The sequence below is a fragment of the Mustela putorius genome, unplaced genomic scaffold (assembly GCF_011764305.1).
Source record: "Mustela putorius furo isolate JIRA1106 unplaced genomic scaffold, ASM1176430v1.1 tig00003867_pilon_pilon_pilon, whole genome shotgun sequence".
Lineage (NCBI taxonomy): Eukaryota > Metazoa > Chordata > Mammalia > Carnivora > Mustelidae > Mustela > Mustela putorius.
This window is the reverse complement of record NW_025422019.1, coordinates 4,298,765-4,323,851: the sequence shown is the minus strand read 5'-3', so window position 1 is coordinate 4,323,851 and position 25,087 is coordinate 4,298,765. Positions and strand designations below refer to the sequence as shown.

The 25,087-nt window shown below is 40.2% G+C and overlaps 1 protein-coding gene across 1 annotated transcript in view; it reads left to right on the top strand.

Moving 5' to 3' along the window:
* CNTNAP5 (contactin associated protein family member 5) overlaps window positions 1-25,087 on the top strand; it is an 828,648-nt gene that overhangs the window by 418,719 nt on the left and 384,842 nt on the right. Inside the window, exon 8 of the mRNA XM_045066473.1 lies at window positions 11,493-11,757. Coding sequence (XP_044922408.1) covers window positions 11,493-11,757 — 265 coding nt within the window. The remainder of the gene's footprint in view (window positions 1-11,492; window positions 11,758-25,087) is intronic.

The following is a 25,087-nucleotide window of genomic DNA, read 5'->3' as shown; positions in this document are numbered from 1 at the left end:
CCTCTCTCCTTGGTTTGCACTTGGTCATCTTCTGCCTAGGTTTTTAACTGGCCTCTCATCTGTGTCTCCATACAGCTGATTTTTCTGTGTCCAATTTTCCTTTTCTTGTACAGACACCAGTTAGATCGGATTAGCGATGACCCTAATGACCTCATTTTAACTTCATCCCCTCTTTATAGGTCTCATCTCCAAATACTATCCCATTCTGAAGTGCTGGGGGTTAGAGTAACAACGTATCGACTTGGGGAAACACAATTCAGATCATAACAGTCACTTAAAGTTTTATTATCTGAAGACCACAGGAAGTATTTGTATTAGTTATCTATAGCCTCCCCTGCCCCCCCTCAACAAAATATTAACAGAGACTGAATCCCCAGGAAGTAGTTAGAGACTCAGACTATTTCACCTTTCAAGGAAGCCATTCTTACTCTGTGGCTTCTATCTTAAGAGTCCCAGCAATCTTCTGGAACTTGAGGTATCATATCTACATGCAAAGCTTCAGCAGGGAGCGGGGAGGGGCGGGGAGGCAAAAGAGTATCCCTGCCAGCTAAGTCAGCACTTCTTAAGGCTTCCAGGAAGTCCCAACCAATGCTTCTGCCCTGCCACACGTCATAAACCAGACTAAATTACCTGAGCATACAGATCTGCAAGAGGACTGGGGACATGTAACCACCCACTTGAACATAGTGCTCCCTCAAATAAACTGGAGTGCAACTATAAGAAAGGCAAGGAGAATGGATTTTCAGTAGGTAAACTAGGGATCTTTACCCAAGTCTCTTTGAACAATAAAGGTCAGTATATGAGAATTCTCATGTAAAAAGTGTTACAGTTTTTACTTTGATGTCAAGGTCTACCATCACTATTATAAGGACACTTTGGACTTGTGTAATCCAATATGGTAGCCACTAGCCATGTGTTGCTGTTGAGCATTTGAAATGTGACTAGATCAAACTAAGATATGCTGGAAAGAGTAAATAGAAAACACACCTCAATAATTTTAGTATTGACTACATGTTTAAATAATATTTGTTTATATAATAATATTAAATAATATAAATGTCCAATATTCAAATTAAAATTAAGTTAATCTCTTTCATTTTACTTCTTTCTTTTTAATAAAGTTACAGAAAATTTTATTTATATATTTATTTATTTTTAAAGATTTTACTTGTTTATTTGAGAAAGAAAGAACAGAGCAAAAGAGAGAAGGATAGGGGCTGGGGTGGAGGGGGGACAGAGGGAGAGGGGAGAAGCAGACTCCCCACAGAGCAGGAAGCCTGACTCAGGGCTCTACCCTAGGACCTTGGGATCATAACATATGCTACAGGCAGACCCTTAACCAACTGAGCCACCCAGATATCCTGCTACAGAAAATTTGAAATTACCTATGTGCCTCACATTCTATTTCTCTTAGACAGTGTTAATTTAGCATATTCACCACCCCAAATATAGGTATTACAGTTTTAGCTTCTATTTTTTAAGCCTATTTTTATTAGGAAAACTTTTAAAATGTTTACTTAGAGATAATAATAATCAGAATTAGATATTTTCTTCTTTCTAAATCGTTATTGATAAACTTGAGAAGCTGCTTTTTATAATGCATTCATTTTTAAGCTGTAAATTTGTTTAATTTTCAAGACCAGGTAAAGGTACTTGCCCTGCACACACACTTGATACATTTCAGTCTCTTCCTAAGACACAAGAAGCCCATACTATGTTTTCAGAGCTAACAACATTTGTTCTTCACTGAAGTTAATTTAGTCTATAAAGGCATAATGTACATGCTTGTAGAGTAGAAATTTGCTTTGTTTGCAAGCCAAGCAGTTTGTACAAGAAAGTTTATTTAAAAGGAAAAAATAAATACATGTTCACACACACACACACACACACACACTGATACATACATGCTCACACATGACACTTTCTTTTGACTGGTTACCATAATGACTTGTCACCTTTGCCTACTTTGTTGGGGTAGACACATAAATGACTGCAATGGAGGGAACAAATCTTATTCAGTTGTGGGAACCACTTGAAAACTAGTAGTCATTGGGTTTCATATCCAGCTTCTTCTATCCCTACTTGAATTAATTGCTATTATTTATTTCTCTCAATAATCCACACTTATAGCAGCTACTAATTCACAATATTGTTGTCATGAAAACTTTCAAACAATACTTGGAAAACTATTTAATTTAAATTTCCATTATAAAAGCTTAATTTTTCATTTTAAATAAATTTTAAATGGAGAAAAAATCAATTACGTGAATAAAAATCCCCGTAATTCCACAAGCCAGTTAGAGCTGCTATTTAGCAAAGTGGTCTCTGTTCTATACCTACATATTTATAGATAGGTATATTTTATCTGATTTGTACCTGCAATTTGTATTCTGTTCATTTCATGTGATGTTATTTTAAAAGCAATTTTCATGCTTATCATAAAAATTGCTATTAGTGGTGGCAAAATAGTATGTCGTATGAATATACCGTGATTTACATAACTATTTTAATTTTAGAGCCAGGTTTGTATTATTATAAATAATGGTTGCTTAGTGTGTAAATATTGGTTTAATTTCAGATTATTTCCTGAATATAGATTTCTAGAAGTGAAAGTAAAGTGTCAAAAAGGACTGTTAATATTCTTAAGCTTCTTGATTCATATTTCCAAATAGTTTTGCACAATATTTGGAAATAGAAATTAAGGAGTGTTCAAGGTAGTTACAGCTTTATCTTCTGCCTTAAACCTGAGAGGTTATCAGTTTAACATTTTGTCTATTTGTCGTTTCCTTTCATTCTCCAGCTCCCAAGGACCTCCTCTGGGGTTTGTTTCTAGGTAAAAGACACCATTGTTTGCAAAACCTGAAACTCAGGTGGGGGCAATCATCTTTGATGTAGAGGACTAAGCATGAAATACAGGGCCAGAAATGGGCACACACAGGCATGGATCTAACACTGACTCCATAGCCAAGGAGTTGAAACTGGGAGCTTGGAAAGTGGGAAATATAGAAGAAAGTCAAGAGAGAGTCTCTGAAGCCAAAGCCAGCATGTGCCTCTCAGTGGGTCCCTGTTTACTGATATGTACATGTAGCCAGCTCATGGAAAGCTGGAGAAGCAGGCTATGTGGGGAACCACCTACCAGTGTATCCAGGCCCTTCAGTTATAAGTGGGACATTCTCTTCATTATTAAAGATGTTTCCCCTAGGTATCCCTCAAATGAAAGACCAGAAGGACCATGCTCTCTATCCTAGAAGGCCTTCTTTGGCAGAAACAATGTATTACCTGTATAGACCAATGCCAGGCATCTAGTCTTCCTTAAATTTCAAAACTACGTCATGGCTTTCTTTCCAGTGGCTGTCCTGTTTGCTTTTTCACCCTCCACCCCAATCCTATTCCCACTCCCACTTCGGCCGACTTATCATCCAAATCAAAAGGTACTTCAGGAATCCCTGTTACATGCTGTCCCATCAACATAGACTTCTACCTCCTGGCCCTAATCATACCTGTGATGCCAGCCTGTGCAGTGGAAATTCCAGGTGCACAAGCTCTGAGCCTACCTATCTCCTTGGCTGTGTCCTTGCCACTAAGACTGAGCCTGGTCTATAGAAACTACTTAATAAATATCTGTTTAAATACATAAATAAAAGAATGAAGGAGCCTATCTTTGTCTAAACACTTAAAAATGCCTTGATTTAGCACCCTGCTTCTCCTAAGTTTGTGAATCAGAAAGATAGCTTTAGCTTACAAGACAGCCTTTCCTCTACATTTGCCGATAGCATGCCAGTCAGTCCTGGGAGTTTTCAGACAAATCAAATTAGAAATGGTTGTACTCATTTGGAAAATCAAGAACTGACTTTGAAATCTTTCCCCACAAATTAGATTGAATCAAGATCATTTTCCCCCAGCTTATAAATGCTTGATTGGCTTTGTTTGATGCCTCCTGATTGAAACCCAGTCTTGCACTGCTGGCTTTATTTTTTACTCACCAGGGTGTTGTGATGTCTGGATGATGATTAAAAACAAAACAAACACCCACAATGAAAATGCTTTGTAAATAACAGCTCAGCACAGCAACATAACCCTTAGAAGTGCACGTTTAGGAAACTCTAAAACGAGTCAAGGGAAGCAGAACCTCAAGATGGGTCTGCGATATTCCCCTGAGGTCTTAAAAATCATTTTTCTGGTACAGAAAGACAGCCACAACTGACATATCATCTCTACTGAGGTCCCAAGAAAGGGAGGTACTGGGACTTGGCTGTAACAGTATTTGAGAAGTCTCAGTGGACTCACATAGCCCCTTTGTCTAAACCACAGCCTTATTGCCCAGGCTAGATTCAGACTCATCCTAACTTTGGTCAAGTTCTTTTCCCAGCCTACTTTGATCGATGACCTCGAGTTTTTTTCAACAGATAAATATTGGTTTACTCTTTGGATTCTTTTGCTTTGTTTTGTTTTGTTTTCCCCTCTCTTTTTTTGCAGGGGTAGGCAGGTGTTCTCTCAGATGAGTGACAACTAGGGGTCTCCAGGGCTAGAGACCTTGGGTCTCAGATCTGGTAGATGGAATTCTGGATGATGCCCACCTTCCAGCTAAAGCCAATCCTTACAGTCACCCCATCCCCACAACAGAGACTCGATGATGGTGTGGGCTTGCCCGTTTTTTGGGACCGGGAACTGTGAAAATACATGTGCGTGCCCTGGAGCACCTCCTTCCCCCGCCCCTGGGGAACCAATCTAATTATCTGCCAAGGTTCAAGGCCACAGCATCCCAACTGCCTCAGTTCCATTGCATGTTCTGCTGTGCCAGTGGGTGGCTAGTAGGTCCCAGACCAGAATCCGGCAACTGTTTTACCTCTGCCCTCCTCTACCCTGTCAGCTCTAAGCAGGCCAGAGTCTTACTGTCAGGCATGTAGTCCGAGAAAAGAGGCAGGAAGTCGTGGCAAACCACATGACTGAGAATAAGTTAGAGGACATTGATGCCCTCTCCTACCTGCCTTTTATCTATCATGTCTTTAAGACTATCATTTAAAACAGAGGACAACTCTCTGTGCCTTCCACAAAACAGTTCAATGGCTTGAATCACTATCGCAGGCAGGAATAGATTATCTTTGAGAGTGAAATGCCTTGGGAATGAATGCACTTGCCAAACCAAGATAACCAGAAAAAGGTGGTGCCTATCATCACTTGGTCAAAGTTTGACTGGAGAAAAATGCCCACAAGTGGCAAGTGCCCGTGAAGAATTCTTCCTTGATGGCCCCTTTACTCATAACCTGCAGTCTGTGAAGCCAGCACAAGTTAAGGAAGGAACAATCTTGAAATAAGGTGGATCCCTTAGCGGAGAGATAAGGCAAAGGTAACACCTAGGTTGAAAATGCAGCCACAGTTAACTTCGGCTGCTGCAGTTTACACTGTCTCATGTACATCCATGACCTCCTCTAACATAAGCAAAGGGTTATGCTCAATCCTCCAGCTGTGAAGTAGGCACAAGTTAAGCCGTGCGTGAATGTCTTTCTTCTCAGTTTTGTTAGCTCCTTGTTCTAGTTTGGCAAATGAGGGCATCTTTGCCTTGTGCTCTCTGAGGCCTGGCTAGCATCTCCTGTGACCAATGAGAAAATGACAATCAGTTGCATGTTTAGCAAACGTGGGACAAACCAGAGACCATGGGTTCACCGTTCAATGCATTTCGGGCTGTTCCCTCTATTACACACTCACATTTAGACCATGATGGTGTTTCTTCCACTGTGTCCAGAAGCAGAACTGCATCTTCTGAAGTTTGTCCCTCTGTATGAAAAATAAGTCTTGTTTGTGACCATTCATCTGAATCATTCTGTGATCACATGGCAAAGACTTAGGTGTCCAGAACTCTCTCTGTCAGATACTCCTCACTCACAAGTCATCAGGAGACCATGGTAATTATGCTATTACTACAGGATCTCCTTTTTGACGAGCCCCTCCACCATGGAAGAAAGCTTTTCGTTAGATGGATTTTATTTGGAATACAATCATCATTTGACAAATGTTTGATTTAGTGGGAGAATGACTTGGATTTATTTGGAAGGAGGCTGCTGCTCAGAACCTGTGTTCTCTCTTATTGTTTTCTTCCAATTTTCATTGCATGGTCCTTGGACCAGCACCAAGCTAAGCAGATTACATGTAATTTCACCTATTTTATTGTCTCCAAGAAATTGTTAAACACTGTAAATCCTGGTTCAGTTCAATGTTATAGTCTCTGTAAAGTAATCACAGATGCTTTTTTTAGAGAGTGGGTAGAGAGAAGAATAGTCAGTCAATTGGTTGTTATTCCCTGCTAATTATGTTTATAAAAGTTGGATCTCGTTTTTTAAAATATGAAACAATATATTTTCTCTTTACTATATTTTAAATATATATAGTCCTTTATGGAGACCCTTGGATCTGTTCCCTGTAGTTAGAAAAGAATTGGTATGAGAGAGGCCTAAATCTTCTTCATTATGTCCTGAATCATTATAAAGAAACCTTTTGAAATGTATTTTAAATTATAAATACTTGGTTACTCTTCTCATGCCAACAATATGAATGGTTCAAATGATGCCTATCTTTTACTCCAAAGAGGAAACAGATGATAAGGATGTGGGTGCTTAGTCTCAGATACCCTAGAAATGGAGAAGCAGTGGGGACCTCAGAACTATCTAGTCCAATGGTTTCAGGTTACAAAACAGGAAACTACAACTCTAAAAGTGACTTGCCTCAGATCACCCCAAAACTAGAAGTCCTGGGAAAGCAGAAAAACAACCATTGTGACCAATGCTGGGCTTATTGCATGTATTCTCATTTGATCCCAATTCAACTCTCTACTTTCATCCTCCAAATTATAGTAGCTAAAAATAAGGATCATACAAAATATATGGGTTTTCCAGTAAATATTTATGGTAAGAATCCATTTCTGCCTAATTGAACAGCCCACTGTCTTTATGTGCACACTGACATGAAGTAAATCAGGTGGAGAGCTGGAGAGAAATCTAACATAAAAGAAATATTTTCCTTCCATGTCTGCTGAAGTCCCTTGTTCAAGTAGAGGAGAGTGGGAGCTATGCTTGATCTTCCTGTCCCTTCACCATGCAGGTGTCCTCCTATCAATTTTACCTGCAAAATATGTTTGCTTTTCTCCCTCTCCCCCTTTGCCATTCTAGATAGAGCCCTCCATAAGCCCTCAGCTGCTCTGGTCTACTAACTGTAACGGCTACCTGAGGTGTGGCCCTTGGCCACTCTTCTCCATATACAATACATTCTACTCTTTAAGGACAGCCCCCTAAGGGAAGTATGTGAAGCACCACTTGATGGTGTATCCTAGCCTCTACATCAATCCCCCTTCCCGCAATCCCATTCTCTTTTTTTCCCACAGCATCAAGTTCTAGTGCTTCAACATGGTCTAAAAGCTTATAGGATTGCCCTTCCTTCTGTCCTTTCCACTTCATCTTGCCTTCTGATATGCTGGCTTTTGAACTCTAGTCAGCGGACCTTCTGTTGAGTCCCTGACTATATCTGCCCCACACTTCCCTGCCTCTAGCCTTGTAGCATATGCTTTCCCTCTATTATCAGATAACACACTTTCCTATTCTCCACATAGCTACTCCTGTGCCTCTGTGAAATCTCAATGCTATTGTCACCTCCCTAAGGTAGCTTTTTGCAACTTTCCAGATTAGGATGGACTTCCTTTGTCTAAGAGAGGGTACTGCTTCTTTATATCTATTAGTGAGGTAGGGGTTTTTGTCTGCCATTTGGAAGGAAGGCTTCCTTGGGGAGGATGAATCAATGAAAAGGGTTTGCTTCCTACTCTGACACAAATTTAGTTCTTGGGTTTCAAGTCCTGATCACCTGGAGGAGGCCATCAAGCTTCTCATGACAGGTGACAGTGTTAGCTTTTGTTATTTATGATCCAGAATAACATTTTTACACAGATATGGACAATCTCTCTAAGATGGTCTATGAATAGATCTTTAGGATTTCAAAGTTCTGTGGTCCATCTGGAGTGATCACTTCTTACCTGAGAAAGGTAGGATGGGAAGTTCTGTGTCTTCAGGGTTGTAAAGAAAAGCCATGGTGGATCCTTGAAAAGGAATATGGATATTGTTTGGGGGTCTCTAATGGAGAGATGGTTGCTCTATCTTGGGGCCAGCACTTTTGTGTACCTTGCCTTTTGGAGGATGGTCGTGTATGCACATGAAAAGGATACGTGAAAGCTCAGGGCACTCACAACTGCCATCCTGGGTACAAGGGAGGTCCGACTAGGTGTTTCAGGTACTTGTGCCTTGGGTAGACCCCACCCCCCTCTTGACTGGCAGCCTCAGTCACACAGTAGAAGGTCACTATCCAACCATGGCATGGTGGAGCTGTCAGGAGAAATGCATCAGGTACTAAGGATTTAGCCTCTTCAATGTAGAGTGACCTCCTTTTTGGACAGTGAAAGGCCCTGCAGGTCTTGTAATTTATGCAGGAGAGAAAGGGACCCATGGCAGGGATACTGACTTCTTCATTTCATCTATTGGGCCAGCATTGGTTGGTTCATGTTGAAGATTTGACTATGGTGTGCTCCTGTGTCATGGCATGCTTTGTACCTATTACCTTCAAAATGCACATTTAAGGATGGATGCAATGGATTTCAATCACATTTACAACTTATTTATAACTCCTGTGCTTAGAACATTGTCTTACAATGCTTGAGAAATCTTTAATAAATGTTGAAGTCCTTTTTTTTTTTTTTAAGATCTTATTTATTTATTTGACAGAGAGATAACAAAAGAGGGAACACAAGTGGGGGAGTGGTAGAGGGAGAAGTAGGCTTCCTTCTGAGCTCAATCCCAGGACCCTGGGATCATGACCTGAGCCAAAGGCAGCCACTTGACAACTGAGCCAACCAGGAACCCCAGTGTTAAAGTCTTTATGAATGAAGTGTGCAGTGTAATAGGGGGTCTGAGAAATGGAGCTTCCTTCTTGGCAGGCAGGGCTAAGTGGGAGTGCAGGCAGGCAGTTGGGGTGGGGGAGATGGAATAAAAGTTGAATTAATAGATTGAAGGGGAATATAGTCTTTTTGCCACTTTCTGTTTTGACACTGTCCTAAAGTAAATTGTCTTTTTGCACACTGTTTCTAAATCATGGTAGGGACTCCCTCAAATGTTGCCTTAAAAAGGAAACTGGAATCAAAAATGGTATTATTGAGAAAGATTGAATAATCGTGCTGATTCAAAAGTAACATTTTTGCATTTAGATATTTTTTTTTCTTTCTGTCTATTGGGGAGATGGGAGTGGGATGGATATCGATGTTTCTCAACACTATGACATTTTTGCAAACAGCAAATGTAGCTGAGATGGGATTAGAAGCAGAAATGGCAGCACAGCAGCTGTGTGATAGGGAGCTGAGCTGGGAACATTCACTTGCCAGGAGAACTGGGTCAGATTTGGTGTGGAAAGCATTTCCTATCTACTCCTTTCTCTTCTCTCCTACTCATTTGTCCTTGCATTTGCCATCAGAGAACATAAGGGGTGTGATCGAACAAACGGAAGTTTGGACAGCTCAGGCAGCTGGTCCAGGGAAGGATAGTAGAGTACAGTGTGAAGGGATGTGGAAAACGAACTGGAAGAGCATGACCTGCAGGGAACCAGCGACACCCCAATGCATGACAATGTTGTCCTACTCCCCAATGACAAGTGCTGATCACCACACATGGCTTTACCTTAACCAGGGAGACTCCCTCAGACATCAGTCTGAATTTCTTGCCACCAGAATCTAGCCAGGACACATGAATGTCTTTCAAGGGATGCTGAGTGCCCTTGTCTGTTTTACATGTACCTGAGGTCCATTAGACATTCAGTGGATGGAGCAAGTCTGAGGAAGGCGTCTCCCAGACCTGTCAAATGTGGGTGAACTGCTCAGATAAGGGGAGAATCTCAGTTTCTGTAGACCCCCAACTTCCATAGCTATTGATCCAGAGAACACCGAGAGAACATTGGGTTGAGCTAAACATTGGATTTTAAATCAATGGGGGAGTGGGGCATTTTTGTTACTTCCTATTCTTCTGCCTAGAGTCGTATCACTGCCTCCCCAACATTCCACCTTCTCCACAGCCTCAAACTTGGGGTACAGCTTTGCTCTGGCAAATTTGTTTCTCTTCTGTGAAAAATAAAAAGAGGAAAAATGGTTACTGCTATCTCTGGATTTTGCTGTAGGAGCATTTGTGATTTTCTCTCTTCCCAAAGACAGCTCTTCCTCAATCATTTGCCATCAGTGAAGATACTTCCTTTTTGAAAAGAAGTCTACCAGAACTTTTTAAAAAGATATTGTTTATTTATTTGAGAGAGAGAAAGAGAGCTAGCAGGAGTGGGATGAAGGGCTGAGGGAGAGGGAGAAGAAGGATTCCTGCTTAGAGGGGAGCCAGATAACATGGGGTTCCATCCCAGAACCCTGAGATCATGACCTGAGCAGAAGTCAGACGCTTAACCAACTGTCCCTATCTGGACACCTTAGTGGAAATTTTGAATGCAGGCAGCCAGTCAAGCCAGGGTGTCCCCCCACCCCACCCCCCACAAAACTTGGACCAGTTTCCACTCACTTACACAAAGAATAATATTCTTCTTTATCTTCCCGATTCTAGTCGATGCACAGTTAATATTCCCCACCTCTAGGCTTCCCATCCGCCCCTCCCCACCACACTTCACTCCTCATGCTATTGAAAATCATCTTCATAGCTTTAATCCAACCAATGTTGTTTTATTGTTTCTAAGCTTGGATTAACAAATGTAACAAACATAATGGGGCTTTTAAACTCTGCCTTTACTTATCTTTCTGGCCTCACCTCTTTCATGGCCTCTGGCCTTCCCTGTTGCACTTAATATTCAGAAATGACCAGTTCCCTATAATTCCCAGGAATGCCATTTTGCCAATTTCTCCAATTCTTTGCGCACAATGAGCTACTTGCTGAAAAGCCTAGCCAGGCACACTCCTTCCTCTCCTTCCCCACATCCTTACAGGAAAGCATCACCTCCCTTGTGAAACCTTTACTTGTTTCGTTATTTCTTCTACCAGGGTCCACTTGGGAGATTGTGTCTATCTGTCTTGTAGCAACTTTCACATCAAAACAAAGTTTTTTTCATGTGTATGTCTTGAAACTTTACCCCTGTTTGGTCCATAGTTGGTTCGTGGTACAGATGTATTCAATGAATGAATGTCCTTGTTTTCATACCTGCTTCCTTAGAAAATGCTGATGCTTCCCATACCGCCCCCCACCCCAACTGGGGTCTTCGATGGCCTTCTCGTGGGTAACAGTGTGATCTGCAAAACAGGAATGGAAACAATCTCACAGGTATATCTGAACAAAGCTGACATTTTCTTTTCCTTTAAGGTCTTGTGGCTGAATGTAGAATGATCCTGAAATTAAGGTCAGCTACAGGTAGTTGTTTATATCAGCTGTCGGATTGCAGAATAAAAAATGGCTTTTATATGTTTGATTTTTATTGTTTTCCAGGGCAATGTCACTTTTTCCTGCTCCGAACCACAAATTGTTCCCATCACATTTGTCAACTCCAGAAGCAGTTATTTGCTGCTGCCCGGCACCCCCCAAATTGATGGGCTCTCAGTGAGTTTCCAGTTTCGAACATGGAACAAGGATGGTCTGCTTCTGTCCACAGAGCTGTCTGAGGGCTCGGGGACCCTGCTGCTGAGCCTGGAAGGTGGAACTGTGAGACTCGTGATTCAGAAGATGACCGAACGCACAGCTGAAATCCTCACAGGTACCGTCTTCTGACAACTGCTAGGTCGGCTTCTTGTTCAGCCAGATCAACACACTTTTGAGGTTCTGACTAAAACATGCAGAATCCAGCTGTCAGTGATGTGGAATGACCCACTAGTCATTTTATTCTAAGTCTGGGGAGGCCACCATATGTATGCATGTGTGTATACACACACACACACACACAGAGTTAATTAATATATATTTCATTTATTTATTTGTGGGAAGGGAGCAGAAGGGAGGGACAGAGGGAGAAGCAAACTCCTCGTTGAACAGGGAGCCTGACTTAGTGTGCGGCTGCTTCCCTGAGATCGTGACCTGAGCAGAAGGAAGTCATGACTGACCACCCAGGTGCCCCAAAGCAACTCTCCCCCACCCCCCCCCCAAAGAAAAAAAAAAAACTAAACTAAATGAACAATAACAAAAAAGTACCCCTGAATTCCGACGTATCTATTGAAACTTTAACAAGTCTCTTTATTTCCTTATTCCTCAACAGATTTGTTTGAGAAGCAGGAATATGAATTCCTACCTAAATATAAATAATATAGACCACTTACTGAACAGTTTGTTAGGTCTAGACAGACATGGCATATATTATATGGACTCTTCATGATGCTCGTTCTAGGAAGGTTTTTTATATGTACTTTATAGACAAGGAAGTGAAGAGTCAGGGAAGCTAAGTAACTTAAAATATCACATGTTAATACCTGTTGGAACCACATTTCATCCTGAATTTCCCTGGTTGCAAGTCTGTAGTTTCCCTGTATATCACACACAATACCACGGAGCTTTTACAGCCACCAAATTTTATTTCAAGTGAAAGTTATTGAGTTTAATGAAATGCTTTTTAGGGACACCTGGGTGGCTCTGTAGGTTAAATGTCTGCCTTTGGCTCAGGTCATCATCCGGGGGTCCTGGGATAGAGCCCTGCATAAGGCTTCCTGCTCAGCAGGGAATCTGCTTTTCTTTCTCCCTCTGCACCTCTCCCTCCTCGTGCTCTCTCACTCTTAAGTAAATAAATAAAAATAGTTAAATTTAAAAATATATTTAAAGTACATTTTTAAGATAGTGATTAAATACTGATGCATATGGCCTCTAGGTATGGCAAAACTTTTAAAAACTGGCCCCGGAATAACTAACTTTGGAAAGACTTTTATGGCAATATACAGATTCTAGTATATAGCAATACTGCAGAATAATTTATGAAGAAGTCATGTATTTCAAACTCTGATTCTTCCATTTTTGTAACATGGGGCAGCAGAACTTTCTCCTTCCTTCTCTGTTTGTTACCTTACCAATGTCTCCTGTCTTTGCAGAAGCAGTACTTAGTCAACAAGTACTTACTGAGGCTACAATGTGCCAGACATTATATTAGGGGCAGAGGCATGTTCTTAAGTAAACAAATCATTTGAAAAGCCTTCATGGTTCTACAGTCTGAGTAAATACCCCTCAGGACATCCTGGGCCAATATCCGTCCTGGATTACACTACATCACATTTTTGTCTTAAATGTCTTCCTTCTCCCAACTGGAGTGTTAGTTTTGTTATCCAAATAAATTACAGAAAATTGATTTAAATAGTAAAGGGCATGACTTAATACCCAAGATCAAGTCAGATTGTGGGAGAACCTCATATGCCACTTAGTGAGCAAAAATAGGAGAGCCTGGGTCTGGAACTTAGGTTCAAAAAATACCTCTTTTCCTTAATGTTCTCTGGCTCTGAATAAACTTCTTAACTTCGTCCCGTATGTAAGTGAGAGTGGATTCGTTATCTCTGGTTGTGTAACAAACTATAGCAAAATATAGGGGTTGAAAATGTTTATCGTGTCCTAGTTCACAAGAGTCAGGAATCCAGAAGCACCTTGGCTGGGTAATTCTGGCTTCAATTCCATTGTTGGTGGGGGCTGCCATTACCTTAAAGTCCAACTCTGGGTCAATCTGCTTCCAAGCTAACTCATATGGCTATTGGGCAGCCTCAGAAGATCCACTTCCAAGCTTATTCCAAGGCCTCTCCAGAAGAGTGCCTCATGAAATTATAGTACCTTTATCCCCAAATGAGTGATTCAAGAAAGACAAAGAACACTCACAGTGAAAACCATAGTCCTTTTATAACCTGACACTGGGAGAGGCACCCCATCCCTTTTACCATGCTCTGTTCAGTAGTAGAAACAAGTAAATGAATCTCGGCCTTGCTCAAGCAAAAGGCATTTTACAAACCTGTGGATATTAGGAGTCACAGATCATCAGGAACTATCTCAGAGTTTGCCTAAAATGTGAGATAGGAAGAAAAAAAAAAGAGTTCTTAAATCAGGAGATGGCAGGATGGTGCCTAAATGAAATAATGTATCTAAAATCCTAAGCACGATGTTGAGAAGTAGTCAGCAGATTCCTTTCCCTCACATACTGATTCAAGACCTATAGCTGGAAGGGGCCTCATTCCACAGAGTCATAAAAGCTGAGTCAATTTGTGCAGTGACAGAATTTTATAAAATTTATAGAATTTCTAGTAATGGAGGTGAGTTAATCACTTAGAAACATAATATTCTTCATGTTCAGAGTTATAAAATTAGACCTCAGCCTCTCTATTTGAAGAAGAAAACCTCTCTATTTGACCTGGTACTAGGCTGTTTGTCTCTAATCAGCAAGATGTTTGAGTATAGAGACTTGTAGGCCTCAGGTCAATAATGCAGTTTTAACATAGGCTAGGCCCTGGTGGCACTTTGTTCTAAAGCATCCAGGTGCTGTCTGTATTATTAAGCACATGTCAGTCCATTAAAACACATTTATGACTGAGAGAGGCTGGTAAAAGCTGCCACATTACCCAGCTGCAGGAAGGGGAAAAAAATTATCTGTTATTTCAGACCTGTCTCTCAAAAAAATGAAACAGGTAAAAGGAAGTTTTAAAAATGTGCTGACTGAATTCCTGAAGTCTGTCTCAGAAAAACTCTTGCTTTATTCTTTCCCCAATAATAATTTTTGAATTTTGGAAAATTCAGACCTCTCTCATTTTTTTTTTTCTTTGAAATGGAGCTATGCTTTGTGTCTGCTGAAATTTTTCTACCTGGGGAGGGCAGGGGAGACAAGTAAAACAACAACAAGCCAACAGAAAGTCAACCACAGAAAGTTTTCTTGTTCCTTACATTTCTGAGGAAACTTGTTTTCAAAGTACCTGAGATCATTGTGGCTTTCTAATGACAACCCCAAATGAGAAAGTAGGATGTAATGGCCATTGTTCTGTTGATGTTTGAGGCCCAGTGGGGCTACCCTCGACACATGGTACATCACAGAACATAAACAGTATAGCGCATTGCATTTTGTTAGTGGGACAGGGATTCCAGATATTTAAAGATTAATTCAGGTGTTTCTAACATCTTGGGTCTAAAAGAGAAAGTAACCCCCACGGAAATGAAAATGCAGGGATGCCTAGCACATCCATTCCTCTTTCCAGAGCTTCATACAGAGTGCATGGCTTTTTGCTTTGGAGGTCAAGGACAGAAGTGCAAACTAGATGCATCCTCAAAGTAGAAAGCATCTGAATTCAGTTCTTCTAGGAGATGAAGTTTCCAGAAGATGAAAGATAACAATATAATGCTTCCCATATATATATATATATATATACACACACACACACATATATGTGGAGATGAAGAAAATTTGAGAACATCTTTTCACTGTAATTGAGAAGAGAGTAGAATCGCCAGTCATTGTGAATGTCTCGCAGGTCAGACATTGTGTTGGGGCCTCATGGCAAGGATGAAACTGGGAACCAAAAAATTAAGTTAAAGTGACCAAGATGGTATTCTACCTCCAGACTTTCTTTTGGATTCCCAAGTTCATGGTCTTTATACTAGAACTTAATGCCACCCATATTCATATTTTATATTGTAATTCAAATGTAAGGAAACTTGAGAAAAATGATTTATAGATGTATGTTCAAAAGCTATTAAAGTGGGGTGCCTGGGTGGCTCAGTGGGTTAAGCCTCTGCCTTCTGCTCAGGTCATGATCCCAGGGTCCTGGGATGGAGCCCCACATCAGGTTCTCTGCTCAGCGGGGAGTCTGCTTCCCTTCCCCTCTCTTTGCCTGCCTCTCTGCCTACTTGTGATCTCTGTCAAATAAATAAATAAAATCTTTAAAAAAAAAAAAAAGCTATTAAAGTAAATAGCTATCTAGTGTCTAAGTTAATTCTTCCCAGAACATTTTTATTTGGTGGCTCCATTGAGAGATTCTTAGGTTATGTGGGATTTACACAAGATGGTGAGTCCATTGTCTTTAAGACCTCTTATATATTTTAGCTGAGTTTTCCTGCATAATATTATAAAATAAAGAACCCGTATCTCCATCACACACACACACACACACACACACACACACACACCCCTATTCATTCAGTATACAAGATATAAAGCTTAGTGCCAATTCCTTAGTAAGATTATCATCTAAGGACTAAGGGTACTAAGCAACATGAAGTACTACTGAGTGTCTATCTGCTTCCAAAAACTTTGCCCTGTATTATGCAGCCTTTCCCATTCTGATCACTGCATGCTCCAAACCCCACATGGAAATCGTGGGGCTGCCTTGGAAGAGAGAATACCTTCAAGGTGTCCTTCTGCACAGTGAGACTTTCCATTCCTCTTTTCAGGAATCAGAAAAGATCTATAGGCAAATCTTAAATAAATGAACAAACATCTGGGCTTTCTACTTTATGCATTTCAAGCTCTCAGTTCTTGACTACATTTCATGAGGTGGCATGTGTCACAGGGACTAGTCCATCTCTCACATCTACACCTGTTCATTGAGCAGTAGACTCTGTTCTATTTTTTAATGTCAGAAATGGGTGTCACTAAAGACTTTTAGAGAGCTGTTGAGAGTGGAGATTGATATTGTCCAAACTCATCTGAATTATTAAGAAAACGGAACTGTATAAAGGTAAAGAATGCCACCTGCTCTGTTTCTTTGGAGAATCAGGGAGGAATGTTTTGAATTTTGTGTGAAACATTAAAGAATTGAGAGAAAAAGCTGGCATCACTATAATTACCTTAAATGTGATGTGAAACTTCAATGTTATTTTTATTTTTCTGATGTGAGGATGCCCGGAATGAAAATGGAAGAAGTCTGAGGGCTTTAGTCGTTGAAGTTTGAAATCTGCTTTTGCTACTGTGACATTTCTCAAAGTGTTAACTCCCCACTGAAAAGTGAGCCTGGGCAAAGAGCTTGAACTCAGGCTTTGGCATTCTTGGCTATGGAGAATGTGAGTAACTCTTGTTCTGTTAGACCTCATTGTCTTGTTCTGCTAAAGGAGAGACTTGGTGTAAAATTAGTAAAATCCCTTCTAGTCCTTTATATGAGCTCCTGAAGAAGAGCTGAGGTCAATCCTTTTCCTCATTGTCTTCAAGGAAGTCATCAACCCAAGAGCATCTGGGTTTCTTTTGAAAATATGGTAAATGGCCTTCATTGAGGGTATGCAGGGCCATGTCCCCTGTCAGAGATCATGTTTCTCTACTCCCAAAATTGTGGTATATTTTGTGAAGTAAGAAAGCTGAGCTTTGGGGTACCTGGGTACCTGGTTAAATGTCTGCCTTCAGCTCAGCTCATGATCCCAGAGTCCTGGGATGGAGCTCCATGTTGGGCTCCCTGCTCAGCTTCTCCCTCTCCTCTACACTTGTGCTCACTCTCAGTATTCCTGTCTCTCTCTCTCTCAAATAAATAAATGAAATCTTAAAACAAACAAACAAACAAACAAACACACACAAAAAACTGAACTTAGCCTTTGTCATACAATGATTTTGTGAATGAGACTTGGATGTTCCAGAAAGGTCATGCATTTGACTTTCAGTGACATGTATAGTTAGGAGCTAAAGATCCCAATATGAGAAGTTGTTTTGGGGGGAACTTTCTATAAATAGAACTAGAAGAAAGAGAAAGAGAAAGAGTGAGAGTGTGTGTGTGTGTGTGTGTGTGTGTGTGTGTGTCTTGGTAAGGGGTGATCAGAATGTATCTTCAAACTGTGTTAAGGGTGGAGATATTTTAGGAGAGGAAGCAAGACACAGATGTGACAAGTATCTTTGAGTATGGAATAGACTTTCTTATAGCTGAAGGTTTTTTACATGTTTACATCACTGCAATAAGTAGAACAAGCACCAGTAAAGTCAAATGGCATAAGGACCAGTTTTGATATTCCATTAGAGGAATAATCTATCCAGAGCTTTCCCTAGTACAACTAGAGGCATTAAACTCAGAGTAGAGTTTTCAGGATTAAGGCATGATTGGAACCTGGGAAATGGATGAAGTCTCCAAGCTGAGAGATGTCAACCTAACAACCTGACTATTAGTTGGGAAGATGGAAACTAAAAACCAGTCCACAGGCACAGGACAGAATTCTTGGGCAAGAGGAGACATAACTAGCAAAGAACCAGAAATCAACCAGACACCATTGAAATGTTTTCAGTTAAGGCCAAGAGTTTGTTGAAAAGGCACTCCCAGCTTACCCAATTTAATTCCTAGATACAGGCAACTGTGTTCATAGTATTTCCTCAACCACCTTACAACTTTCGGTATTTCTATATACTGGCTTGAATAGGAAGAATTCTAGAAAGGGCATTCCAGAAGTACCAATTACGAAATCTATTCTAAACAGCTATCCATTATCCACACTTAGGAGACTTCTGGGACTGAAGATAAGATGAAATTCTAGTGGCATAACCTTAGGTCAGCAGCCTTGATGGATGTTTATTTGATTAGTATTTAACACTGACTACTTAAATAAGTCCTACAACTATGGTCAACACCATCCCACTTGCCTTTCAGAATGTATCTCAATTGATATTTTCTCAAGAAACTTTCCCAAATCCAGCCAGATGCCCCATCACCCAGCTTTCTAAATCTTCTCTTATGTAGCATTTGCCCTAAGGATATGTGTATGTGTGTGCATTAGTTTGCTGAAACTACTGAAAGGAAACAGTATAGAGTAGTGACTTAGGAATTTCTTTTTGTATAGTTCATGAGGCCTAATATTCTCATAAGGACACCAGTCACATTGGATATGGGTCCATTCATATAACCTCATTTTACCTCCATTATCTCTTTAAAGGTCCTTGTCTCCAAATACAGAAAATACAGACTCATTCTCAGGTACTAAAAGTAAGGACCTCAGCCTATGAATTCTAAGGAGCACCATTCAGCCTGTAACAATGTAAATTAATCATGTGTCTATTAATTGGTTGTTCATTGTTGTCCTGACTACTTCAGTATAAAGTTTCATGGGAACAAGAACACTGACTTGCTCATCAGTATTTGCCCAAGGCCTATTATAGCACATTCCTGATACACAGATTTTTGATAACTATGTGCCCAAGGTATAAGCAACTGCCTAAATGAATAAACCAGTAGAGTTGACCGCCAAAATGATTCAGAAGGATGTAATTTTAACAGTGAAAGAAGAGTTAATAGTGATTTTTTAACAAACATTCATGTTACCACAATCTTATGCTGCAGAATGTGTCAAAACCAGAGATGAGCTACACTCAGGGGACGTACTAATTAGATAAAGGCCAGTGGGACTCCCAGAGGTGGAGAGATGGCTGAGGAGCTGCATCCTGCAGGACAGACGTGTCACCCTGATTAATACTTGTGGCCAGATGGTTTTAGGCTACAGCCCTGCAATTAACAGAGCTGCTCCCCAAATATTGCCCTTTCATTTAAGCCATTTGTATCTAGCCGCCATCTGCACATCAAGGAAATGTGATAACTTTGTGAACTTCCTCTTCTGCTTCAATTAAGTTGTCATTAATGCGTCTGTATTTCAGCTAAGATAATGTTGATGATAAAATCCCATTAGCAAGGGCAAATACATAAATAGCCACAGGGCTACGACTGTCACAACAAGCTGCTGAGCACAGAGTTCAAGTTTCAGAAGACAGAAATGTGATGAGACATTCCATTTTATGGGAAACTGAGAAATGTCTGAGCTTTGAGATATCTTGTAGAGGTTGGGAATGTTTACCAAAACAGTGATCTCTTGGGCATTTATAGCTTTTTCAAGTCCTAGTAATGGCAGTGGGGTCATTTCATTTCTTAACTTACTCTTCCTTCTTCACCACTCATTCAAAAGAGGAACTGAAGGAGCTAGATTTTTATTGCTACATCAGAACACTCTAATAGTCAAAGGAAGTCAGGAAGTGATCTCACTTCCTTTGCTCTTTCCTATTTTCTGCTTTGATAATTCTCTCATAGAATTCACTTTGCTGCCATTTAATTTAGGAAGATTTTGAGGTATCAGCTCTCTGCTGGCATTATACTCAGACTTGAGGATGGAGGTATTGTCCACCCAGAGCTCATAGGCACAGTTGGAAGGGATGCTCTTGAGGCATTTGTAATGCAAGACGACATATGCTCAGCTTAATATGGGAGCACTGAAGAGAGGAACTTAGATGTGTGAGAAAGGAAGGGCTTTCTAAGGACAGGGGCAACACAGCTTGCTTTTGAAGAATGAATAGATTCTGGCCAATAGAGAGGGAAGGAAAGTATGTGCCAATCAGAGGAGAGAAGTAGGAGATTGAGAAGTATAAGAATCCACAGTTGACTCAGGATAACTGGGTCACAAGGCAAAGAGAACAGACAGAATATAAAGCAGCATTCTGGCAGGAACATCAGATTTTGGGCTGTATCCTGAAGGTGATGGAGAAATATATCTCTGGAGCTCAGCTCACTTTTTACCATGTTGATTTTTGAGCTAAGCGTTCAGGCCTATATCAAGGAAACAAGGGGGTTACCATCAACAACAATTCCATCACAACTCCTCTCTGACTCTAGTGGATGGCAAACCGTGGTGTTTTCCTTGCATACCCTGACCAAGAGTTTTCAGGATCCAGGTGACTGTGACATATGCACCAGGCTTTAACAACTAGGAAAGGTTTAACCTGTGATTTATGGGCCGTGTACCAGGGAGACCCTGCTGCTGACACTTGGCAATGGAGATTCACCTGGTGAGATGTTCAATCAATCAATGAGCATTTGGAAAGGAGAGGATGCTGCCCTGTTGATGATGAGGTGGATACCAAAACAGAATTCAGACTCTGACCCCCAGGAACTTGTAATCTCATCGGGGTGATGAGACTGGCAGTGATGCATTCTTAATTAATGGTAAAAAGCAGTAAATTATATGAACTAAATGCATAGATCAGACAGCAGATGTTATAGGAAGCAGATGTTATAGGAATTTATATTGGTCTGGTAAAGATAAACCTCCTTTGCTCATTTCTTGGTTTATTAACTGATTCACTCAATCATTTGGCACTTATTAAATGCCCTGCACTGTGCTAGATAGAGAGTTTAGTGACTATGATAGAAAGTAAAAAAAAAAAAAAAGAAAAAAATGTAGGCACCATGGAGGCTCAGTTGGTTAAGTGTCTCACTCTTAATTTTGGCTCAGGTCATGGTCTCAGGACCCTGAGATCGAGCCCCACGTCAGGCTCTGTGCTCAGCAGGGTGTTTGCTTGGAATTCTCTCACTCTCGCTCCTCTTCCTGCTCTCTCTCTAAAAAATATATATATATATATATAAATATATATATATGTATATATATAATATATATACATATATATATATTTCCTGTCCCTACAGTTGAGCAGAAGAAGCTCTAGGAAAAATATTGGGTATTGGAGGATAGAAAATGGGCTTGTATACTGGAGATGTGGGAGTAGAGGCAATGATTAGGTAAGTGTATTCACTCGGAGCATAATGGATGCCCTAGCCTAGCTACAATAGGGAATTTGTGTAGGAACATTAGGAAATGGGATTGAAGGACAGGTGGAGACTTGATTATAGCAGGCAAAGATTGTCAGGCTAAGCCTGTGGAGATTCAGTGACCCACTAAAGGACATTTGCTGTGAGGTGCTACTTAGTTCAATCTAGCAAGCTGTCCTGGACCAGAAAGAAGTCAGAGGCTTGGAAAAGAGGGAGCCCATCATAAAAATTCTCAGCTGCAGTGATAAAGGATAGAATAAAGCCTGGAGAGGGAATTTGAAGAAAAATGTGAATTCAGTCTACTGTATAGGGAAGGGTTAATAAAATTTCATAATTGATGGATAAACGGTATCCAAGAAAAACAGAACTGAGGATCTAAATTGTAGCATAATGGTACTAATAATTGTAATATGTTCTTTTACGACATGATTGACATTTTAAGACTGCTTTGTTCAATTATTTATGTATTCCCCACTTTGTTCTCACAAAAATTGAAACTGCTTTTGAACTATTAAGTAAAGGTAGACATGACAGAATGTGGAAAAAGCAGCTGAATTGGGTTTTCTGGAAAAGATAAAGCCTAGAATCTTCTAAGTCAAGCCAGGTAATTCTATCTCCATTTTACAAATGGAGATTAAGAAATCTGTCTAAATTCCTAGAAATTTAGAGAGATTAAGAAATCTGTCTAAATTCCTAGAAATTTAGAGAGATTAAGAAATCTGTCTAAATTCCTAGAAATTATAAGTGGCAGGGCCTTGAGCAAGGGGTACAAGGTGAATAAAAGCATCACAGAAATCTGTGACAAGTTATTTTCAGAGTCGGAAATAGAGTCTCTGGGGACTCTGCTGTGGCTTGAGCTAAATCTCTGCATGTTGATGTGTGGCTCTAACAGTTCATGCTTAGACGTCCTGGGACAGCCCCTCTGTTTTAAGGGTTTTGTACTCAAATCATCAGGAGAGATGCTGAAATTAGACGAAATCTAAAGGGCAAATACCTATTCAGTATTTGAGGGCAAGAGAAATACAGAAAGGAAGAGGAGGTGAAAGAGCACCAAGGCTCTGCAGCCTCCAGAATTATTGAATATGTCATTCTCAACCAATGGAGATTCCCCATCTGCCAACCCCAGCCCCCCCTCCCCCTAAACTCACCCAAGGAACTTTTGTCAGTATCTGGAAACAATGTTGGTGCTGGGAGTAGGGGGCTGTGACTGGCTCTAGTGAGTCAGGGGTGCTGCTAAACATGCTGCACAAGAGGCGTAATGCATAATCCCCTACCCCCAACAAAGAATTATCTGGTCCAAATGACATAGTGCCAGTGTTGAAGGACTGACTCTGTTTCAAGGAAAACCTTACTTCCATAAAAAAATTTAGGGTTTTGGTCTTCAGGATATTACTTAACTGCTCTGAATCTCAGTTCTAACAAATGTGAACTATAAGTTGCTGTGAAGTTCTCATACAAAAAGTATTTAAAAAGGCATATTAAGGGGCTCCTGGGTGGCGCAGCCGGTTAAGTGTCCAACTCTTGGTTTCAGTTCAGGTCATGGTCTCAGAGTCCTGAGATCAAGCCCCATGACCAGTTCCACACTCAGCAAGGAGTCTTCTTGAAATTCCCCCTCTCCCTCTGCCCCTCCCTCCCTCTTTCCTTTGCTCTCTCAAATAAATAATTAAATCTTTAAAAATAAATAAATAAATAAATAAAAATAAAAAAGAAAAGATGTATTAAATGCTCAATGAGATTACCTACCTGGAAAAATAAAATTAAAGTAATTACAATTAGCTAGAATTCCAAGTTAGAGCTAAGCAGACATTCTAAGAAACAGAAGTTGAATGTGTTTTAATTCTTAGAAGCTAGAAGATCTACATAACACCAGGACCAAAGTTTCAACTTCGTATGGTCAAGATAGTGTATTATTTCATGCATAGGAAGTTCCCAGTACAGGGAAGTCCATACAGACAGAAAGCAGATTAATGGTTGACTAAGGCAGGAGGTGAGGGGGTGAAGAGATTAGAGAGGTGATGGCTACATGTTACAGTGTTTCTTTCGGGGTTATGAAATGCTTTAAAATTAATGTTTTGATGGTTGCCTAACTCTGAATAGACTAAAAACAATTAAATTGTGCATTTTAGGTAAACAAATTGCATGGTATGTGAATTTTATCTCAATCAAGCTGTTCCAAAAATACAAATAATGAAACACAAAGTTGAATTCAATGTCAGAAAATAGAGTTTTGCAAAAGAATTGGCCATCGGTTCCTGGAGAATGGCAGGGCTGGCTTTGGAGGGGTGTACAGCAGGAGCTTAGCCTGGGTCCCCCATACCACCTCTTCAATTTTGGCTTCAACTCTGTAACCCCATGAACCTGAGCAGCTCTCTTCCTTTTCATTTTGTACCTATAGCATAAAGACAATAAAACTTGGCCGCCTGGACCATTGTGAGAGTTAGGAATTATACATTTAAAATGTGTGGCACATCACAGATATTCAATATCTTGAGCGTATTATTAGCTATTTTTACAATTTGCCTGTGTTTCAAAAGTTCATTTACAAGTTCAATTGCAAGAAGGGAAACTGATTTTATTTGTTAGTTTGTTTTTTGTTTTCGTGGAGAAAAACTTTTGAGTCTTGGTTCAGATCCTGAGCAAAGGACAGAGCAATTTCTTTAACTCTCTCTATAAAAGATCTTTCCTAGGAGTGCCTTAGGCTGAATTCAGAGACCTGTGAGCAACAGCTTTAACCCATGAGAGCAAGAAGTAAGAAAGAATGAAAACATTTCCTAACCTTTATCTCAACTTAAACAGTTTGTTAGTCTTAAAAAAAAAAAAAAAATTGTTTACATTTTGTTTTCAGAAACTTTGAAATTTCCACTACTCTTTATTAAGAACAACAACAACAAAAAAAAATCTTATCATTCCAGAGCATTCTAGTGTTTTCTCTTTGTAATAATTTTTAACAAAATGGAAATCATAACCACATATACTATATAGTCTCAGTTTTTCTGTTATTGGGATATCACTTGCATTCTTGGACACGGTCATTTTTAATTACTTTATAGTTCATATTAGTAAGTATACCATGTTCAATTTAGCTAACCTGGAAATATTAGTGGTTGTAAATTTTTGGTCTTAGAAATAAATGGCATCATGAACTCTTTTTACTGTAAATCTTGGCTGCAGCTCTTGTACGCTTTTAGGACTAATTCTTTGGATTAAAAATTATGGAAAATGAAGTATGATACTTTTAGAAACTTTTTTTTTTAAAGATTTTATTTGACAGAGAGAGAGAGAGATCACAGTAGGCAGAGAGGCAGGCGGGGGGTGGGGGCGGGAACAGGCTTCTTGCTGAGCAGAGAGCCTGATGCGGGGCTCCATCCCAGGACTCGATCCCAGGACCCTGGGATCATGACCTGAGCTGAAGGCAGAGGCTTAACCCACTGAGCCACCCAAGTGCCCCAGGAACTTTTATTTTCATGTTCGGTATTTTGCTTTCCAGAAAGAATGTACAAAATTATGTTGCCACCAACAATATATGAAATTTCCTATTTCCCTCTCTATCCCCTAACTTGGTATATTGGTTTTTCTTCTTTTTCTAGGGGA